The following is a 7,500-nucleotide window of genomic DNA, read 5'->3' as shown; positions in this document are numbered from 1 at the left end:
TTGCATCCACTTGGCAGGCTGGCGCCTTGCATGGCAGCCAACCGCCATTAGGGTGCGAATGAGAGGCCACTGCAAAGCACTTTGGTGAAAGCGCAGTCCATATACCATTTAATAACTATATGAATGAATCAAACGCGTTGTGATAATCACCATGTCATTATTATTTTAGGCTCTGTTACTGCCATCATGGTTCATATATCCATCGTGTACCTCACTGTCCTGTTGTCTGATTGGTTGACGTGTGTGGTTTTTCTTCTTTGTTGGTTTTGCAGGAGGATGTCGACTCTTTTATGAAGCAGCCCGGTAACGACACGGCGGACGCGGTTCTGCGGAAACTGGACGAGCAGTACCAGAAGTACAAATACATGGAGCTCAACCTGTCCCAGAAGAAACTCAGGTACCAGACTAAAAAACCCAGGGTGACAGAGCGTTCGAGGCGGTGGCGCCAAGACTCTGGAACGCTCTTCCCCAGGCCCTGAGAGAGCCATCCACTGAACTCATGTTCAAAAAACGTCTTAAGACGCACGTGTTCAGGCAGGCCTTCGGCCATCTATAACGCCTTGCTGCTCGCAATGTTGTTTTTCTGTTCTGTTCTCCTCAGGTTGAAGAGCCAGATCCCTCAGATCAAACAGACCCTAGAGATCCTACGACACATGCAGAAGAAGAAGGTAAACTAGAACAAACCTCATATAATCTGATTATCTCATCTAAAGCTTTAAATTGAATAATCTAAGACGACCGCCATAATGCTTATTAGTCCACTGCATTTAATTGAGTCTAGTCTAACCTAATCTAATCCATAATTATCACTGTTATTGAAGATGGAAAGGAGTGATGCTTTTTTTTAGGGCGTCGTCTTAGTAGATGGGCTGGCTATAGATCAGTTAACCACAAACAAAATGGAACTACAATTCCCAGTTGAAGGCCCATTGGCTAACCATTGAGTTCCCTCCATGATCGTAGTTTGATTGTAGTTCTCTGGAAGAAGGCGTGGCTCGAGTACTCTTAATGGAACTCATTCCCTCTATGCCCCGCCTCCATCTTCCCAGGAGACCACAGACCCTATGGAGACGCACTTCCTGTTGGCTGACAACGTTTACTGCAAGGCCTCTGTCCCGCCCACCGACAAAGTGTGCCTGTGGCTAGGGGTAAGTACTTCCAGGTTAAAGGTTAAAACCTATTTTTGCGTGTGAGTACTGAAACCTGTGCTGCAGTCACAGAGGTTTCTGAGCCCCCCTCCCCTCCTCATCCCCCCTCTCTGTGATCATCCGTCTGCCCTCCCCTCATCCGTCTGCCCCCCCTCTCCCTCCCCTCATCCGTCTGCCCCCCCTCTCCCTCCCCTCATCCGTCTGCCCTCCCCTCTCCCTCCCCTCATCCGTCTGCCCTCCCCTCTCCCTCCCCTCATCCGTCTGCCCTCCCCCTCTCCCTCCCCTCATCCGTCTGCCCTCCCCTCATCCGCCCCCCCCCCCCCCCCCCCCGTCATCCAGGCTAACGTCATGCTAGAGTACGACATCGACGACGCCCAGGCCCTCCTGGAGAAGAACCTGTCCACCGCCTCCCGGAACCTGGACTCCCTGGAGGACGACCTGGACTTCCTACGAGACCAGTTCACCACCACCGAAGTCAGTATCCTTCCGCCATTGGCTGAACCCAGGGACTACTTTATCATGCTCACTCTGCTCTGCTGTGCAGGAGGATGAATGGGATGTGTGGGTTTTAGTGGTGTACTGTGAAGTGTTGCATGAGACCAGTTGAGAGACCAGTCTCAGCTGAGGTGCGTCTCCTCCTCCTCCTCCCTGTGAGTGGTCATCCTCCTTAGCCCCTCCCCCAGACATGGCCAGAGTCTACAACTGGGACGTGAAGAGACGCAGCAGAGACAGCCTCCTGAAGTCGGTCGCTGACAAGTCTTAATGCGACAACCCCCCCCTCCTCCTCCTCCCCCCCCCTCCTCCCCCCCCCCCCTCCTCCTCCTCCCCGCCATCACTCCGTACTCTCATCCTCCTCAAAACTCTGCAGACACACACACACACACCCTCATCCCATCTCCTTCCTTCTCCTCAGTACACGCCCCCACCAGCACATCTCTGCGCCCCCCCCCCACACCGTCATCCTTATCTATTGATTTGTTACTTTTTAAAGTATTTTTTCAAGTAAAACAAACAAAGTTTACGAGGCGTTTTTTTTAAAAATTCTTTTCATCACGTATATCTGTTTTGTGGCGGATATCGGTCCTTAGGTTTCCGCCGATGTCTTCCTCCCTTCCTCTCCTCCTCCCTTCCTCTCCTCCTCTCTTCCTCCTCTCTTCCCTTCTTCTCCTCCTCCCTTCCTCTCCTCCTCTCTTCCTCCCCTCCTCCCTTCCTCTCCTTCCCTGAGTTTCCTTGCTTCGACTCTAAACAGTCATTTCTCATCTCCTGGTTTGGGAGGCATTCTGTTCGCTTGGTTGGTTTCGTTGATTTTTTGGGGGATCACGTCCGGTTCCCGTGACCCAGTCTGAGCAGGAAGTGCACTGCGGAGGAACAGGAAGGGGAGGATCTCATCTCCCAGTCCTCCTGTCACGCGTGGAATCCGCCGGGATGACGTCACAACGGCGCGGCTCGCCCCCTCGGGCTCCACTGCGTCCGTCGGCGTCGACCGTCGGCGTCCGTCAAAGATCAAGAAACGAACCTCGCCGAGTCTCGTCGGACGCCGGCGTCGAACGCAACGCGACGGGTGCAGCGGAGCCGCAGTCATTAATTACAACGGATTCATTTTGTCCCGGCGTCGGACAGCTGACGGTCGACTCCGACTCTGATGGACCCAGTGGAACCGAACCCTCGCAGTAACGGTTCTGAACGTAGCAGCTCCGGTTCCGAGTTCTGGTTCTGTGGTTCTAAGCCTTCTCTCCCCTCTGTTCTGTCCCTTCACCCCTCTGTGCTCCTCTACTTCCTGTCTCGTGCCCTTCTACTTCCTGTCCCATATTTATATCTCCCTGTGTCCATTAAACACTGAATGAGAAAAAGAATGTTTTGGGAAAGAGGTATTAAAAAATAAAAATCAACATGACATGGTGTGCGTGTTGTTTGTGAACCCTGGTTATAGTCCAGGCACCGGGATATCTGATAACTGCTTCACTTCTACAATGTATATAACAATATAACATCATGGCAAATTAAGAATGGAGTCATGAAAAATTAGCTTGTGTGCTTCCGATGTTCTCTGCCATGCACTGCCATCTAGTGGTTGTGTGAGACACTGCAGCCTTCAAATATATCCATGAGCTTCCATTAAAATCAGCACAATCGGGACACGGGTGTTTTACCAGTCACATTTAATCATTGTTTAGTACATTTCCATTTCTGTTGATAGATAGGTGGCACGGAGGCTCTCGTACCGATGGTCAGACAGTTACATGGTATTGTACAGCTTGGAGACCGAAGGGAGGCGAGAATCACTTGGAGTCCTTGATCCCTCGTTTCCTCTCTCCTTGCCTCCTCTAAACGAACGGGAGGATGAAGGCTCAGGAGGAGTGGTCCACAGTGGTTAGGAGAGAGGAGACGAGGACGTGAGGAAAACGAGGAGACTCCGGAGAGTCGGACCGAGGGGACTAGCTGAACGTGGGTTCCTAGTCCCTAAACGACCCCGCACTGTTCTATGACGCGGTCCTACCGTCGTTGAAGCCGAGGGGGCGGGGCCGGCAGGGGGTCATCTAGAGACTAGTCACATGGTGAAATGACGGGTCCACCTCACAAGCAGAGAGAGAGAGAGAGAGGAGTCCTCTCAGAGCGGAGAATCTTCCTTCTTTACAGGATCTCCGTCGCATAGTTTGGAGAGCCAGGATGACAGAGAACGTCCAATCAGTGATCAACTCTGCTGTACAAAGGAGCGGGCTCCGTCTGATAGGTCGAAACTCCTGGTTCCCACTGACCAATCAGTAGGGGGGGGGGGGGGGTTAGGAGGTGGAGCTATGAGCGTCAAGAGTTACAGGAGAAGCCGCTGTAAGGTTGAGTTCAGCCCAGAGTTCTGGGTATGATGGGAGCAGGTGAGGGGGGGGGGGGTTCATAGTTACAAAGGAAGGCTTTGGGGGGGGGGGGGGTTGACTCAGCACGGCGGAACCCGTGGAATCAGAATGTCAATGTTCTCGGGTTCCACTGACCCGAGATCCCGTCCCTCCGAAGGAGGCGGAGAGCTCAGACGTCCGTCCGGGTTCGTTAAGCGTCTTCCAATCAGCTGGAGCGTCCTCCTCGTCTTCGGAGGCACGGACGCGTCCCTTTGAGCGAACTGAATCTCTTCCACACAGTCACACAACTTCCTCCAGCGATGTCACCCTTCATAACATCCTGTGAAATGGCCGCCTACATTCACATACAACGACTTACCGAAACGGTCTTTGGAAATATACCAGTAGTAGGTACATGGTTAGTGAAGATTGGTGGTTGACATTGTAGTCCTCCTTATACAATATTAAACTATTTAGATGGGAAAAAGAGGAAAGGTAACCTACACATGTGACAAGAACTGTTATGATCATGAGCAAAACAAAGCAGCAGATAGATAGATAACCACTCTGAAAACCAAATGCAGCGTGGTACTGTATACCCACCCACATGGTTAATAAACCCCTTCATAATTTCACAAGAAGAGATTTACCTCAGATTCAACATGAAGCGATCATTGTAAAATCTTAAAGAGCAAAAAAACTGTGACTCAAACCGCCTTGGAGAGCTAAAAAAAAAACGACATCCCAAACTGATAAAAAAAAACACGTGACATCCTGTTGTCTGGTTCTGACCGCTAACCTGCCTCCATTTTAGGACTGTACACATGGTCGGCGCCATCATCAACCTGCCGTGCGAGCTTATATTCCCTCAGCGCGCTCGCTCTGCCGGCGGCCATCTTGTTCTGATGCTGAACGTACTTCACATGTCTGTAGTCGACGTGCTCGGTCATATTAAGCATCGTTACGGCGTCGTTTCATTAGGTCCCAGCGCGTGTGTGTCTATGCGTGTGCGCAAGGGATCGTGGGTAACGTAGTGTTTTAAAAGAGTGCATCCCCTCCAGCTTCCCGTCCCCACGGTTGTCCTCGGGTTCTGGAATCTTCCGGCAGCCGGGGGTCCTCGGCTCTCAGAGTCGCCGTCGGGGTTCGGTTCTGTTCCCCCCTCCGGTCCGGACTCTCGTTAAGGTGGACGGGGGCATTACAGGTGTGCAGGCCTCAAGTGTGTCCTGTGTCCCCCTCGAGTCCACCTTAAATAACAGTACTTGGTTATTACTGGGCCCAGGTACAAAGGCAGAGTCTTTGTACAGAGAGAGTCAGAGTGAAGACATCCTTCACATTCAGTCCCTTTTGATGGGAAGGGGAGGGGTGGGGGGGGGGCGGGGGGGGGCGGGGCTGGAGGGGGCGGGGCAGACTATTACAGGAAGTGCAATCTGAGTATTTCCCTACTTTGGATTCAACGTCGTTTTAGTCGTTAAATAAACAGATTCCTCTGACTCCACCCGAGGTGTCATGGAGTTGCATATTGGAGGAGAGGAGAAAAGAGGAGAGGAGGAAGAGATGGAAGGAGAGGAAGCGAGGAGAGGACAGACTGAGGGAAGGGGAGAGAGGGGTGCGCGATCGGGAGGGGTGGCGTACGAGGAGACGAGCTAAAACTTAAAACTGACGACACAGGTGAGGAGAGGGCCTTGAGGAGGACCTGAAGGAGAACCGTGGAGAGAGATACGCCATCCCCTCTCTCCCCCAATGGAGACCAGGGGGTGAGGAGAGGGAGGGTGGGGGGGGGGAAGGGAGTGGAAGGGGGGCGGAGCAAGAGAGAGAGGGAGAGAGAGATCACGTCGGGCGACACAGACCCCCCCGACGTCCGTCCGTCCGTCCGTCCTCGCCGCCCGGGGCGCCCGACCGATCAGCAGAGGCACCTGCGATCGCTCTTGGTGACCTCCTCGGAGGAGTGGACCACGTTGGGGACGAAGCCGCTCTTCACGCCCTCCCAGCCCTCCTGGATGGTGATGTCCCCGGAGCGAACCAGCTGGAAGATGTCCCTGGTGAGCTCGGTGAAGGCGTGCTCCACGTTGATGGCGTCGCGCGCCGAGGTCTCCACGTAGCGCATGCCGTAGGCGCCCGCCAGCTTCTCCGCTTCCTGCTTGCTCACCTGCGGGGGGCGGGAAGATCACGGCGAAGATGATGATGGCGTAGATGATATTGTATTTTTTTTGTATTCTGTTGCTTGTTGCTTGCCTTTTTTTTTTGTAAAAGAGACCTAAAGCCCTCGGTATACTGCTTTTAATGACGCGCGTACGCGTAGAAAAGATGGCTACCACACATCTCTAGCGCTCCTTTGGAACCTCAACGCACACGTACGCGTTGCCGAACAGCGAGTATACCGCAGACTTAAAGGGGGAACGCCTGCCTTGAAAACGCATGTTTATCATAGGCTGCGTTCCGAATCGCATACTTCTACTTCTTACTACCAGTACCTACTACAGCTGCCCTTAGAAAGTACGTACTTTGCAAGCAGTAGACATCCAATTGCGACATACTACCTTGTCATAACATTGCGCCTTGAAATTTGCCCGCATCCGTCGCCGTCCATAACGCGACATTCGTCTACAGCTGTCACGACTCGCACATGTGACGCACATTTCCGCTGCGCACAGGATTGTGGGTCAGAATAGCCAGAAAAGCCTGCTGGCTTGCATACTGCAAAATACGACCGGATGTAGTAGGACATCCTGGTATTTTTGCCATACTGCATGTGGCATACTATGTATTGGGACATACTACATCCTGTTTTGGTATACTATATAGTAGGGTAGTATGTGATGCGGAACGCAGCCATAGTTTTTAGCAGAGGCCCATAGACCTCCATTATAAAGGTGGTGTGCGCACAGAGGAAAAAGGAGCTAGCTTACTACTGCACCGATCGGTTAAATGTTGGTGTGTACGGATGGGTTAAATGTTGGTGTGTACGGATGGGTTAAATGTTGGTGTGTACGGATGGGTTAAATGTTGGTGTGTACCGATCGGTTAAATGTTGGTGTGTACGGATCGGTTTCATTGAGGACAAAGTGACATTTGAGCTAAACATGCTATAACAGCGGTGTTCCCCTTTAACAGACTAACCCTGGGTAAATAAAGGAGCTTCTAAATAAATCAAATAAATGTGTAACGGAGTAAACGAACGATAAACCCCTCCACCAATAGCGTCGCTCACCTGGCGCTGGGCCTCCAGGTCGCACTTGTGTCCGACCAATAGGAAGACGATGCTGTGCGGCTGGACGTGGCTCCGCGCCTCCTCCAGCCAATCGTGGACGTTCTGGAAGGAGCGGCGGTTGGTGATGTCGAAGAGCAGGAGCCCGCCCACCGAGTTACGATAGTACGCCCGGGTGATGGACCTGGACATGGAGGGAGGGAGGGAGGGAGGGAGGAGGTGTAGGAAGAGAGGGATGGGGGAGGTGTAGGGAAGGAGGGATGGGGGAGGTGTAGGAAGAGAGGGATGGGGGAGGTGTAGGGAAGGAGGGATGGTGTAG

At 52.6% G+C, this 7,500-nt stretch overlaps 2 protein-coding genes across 2 annotated transcripts in view; one reads left to right on the top strand and one right to left on the bottom strand.

Moving 5' to 3' along the window:
• The window catches only part of vbp1 (von Hippel-Lindau binding protein 1), a gene marked incomplete at its 5' end in the record, with an annotated part of 4,864 nt that extends 1,839 nt beyond the window's left edge, over positions 1-3,025 (top strand). Inside the window, 5 exons of the mRNA XM_084462632.1 lie at positions 273-397; positions 602-668; positions 1,050-1,148; positions 1,488-1,626; positions 1,832-3,025. Of these exons, the coding sequence (XP_084318758.1) occupies positions 273-397; positions 602-668; positions 1,050-1,148; positions 1,488-1,626; positions 1,832-1,911 (510 nt within the window). The 3' untranslated portion in view covers positions 1,912-3,025. The remainder of the gene's footprint in view (positions 1-272; positions 398-601; positions 669-1,049; positions 1,149-1,487; positions 1,627-1,831) is intronic.
• Positions 3,026-5,876: 2,851 nt separating this feature from the next.
• The window catches only part of LOC311328701 (ras-related protein Rab-39B), a gene marked incomplete at both ends in the record, with an annotated part of 5,785 nt that continues 4,161 nt past the window's right edge, over positions 5,877-7,500 (bottom strand). Inside the window, 2 exons of the mRNA XM_084462633.1 lie at positions 5,877-6,122; positions 7,185-7,365. Coding sequence (XP_084318759.1) covers positions 5,877-6,122; positions 7,185-7,365 — 427 coding nt within the window. The remainder of the gene's footprint in view (positions 6,123-7,184; positions 7,366-7,500) is intronic.

The sequence above is a fragment of the Borostomias antarcticus genome, assembly GCF_949987555.1.
Source record: "Borostomias antarcticus genome assembly, contig: scaffold_559, whole genome shotgun sequence".
NCBI classification, from domain to species: Eukaryota; Metazoa; Chordata; class Actinopteri; order Stomiiformes; family Stomiidae; genus Borostomias; species Borostomias antarcticus.
The sequence above is the reverse complement of the archived record's forward strand: the minus strand, read 5'-3'. Positions and strand labels throughout refer to the sequence as shown.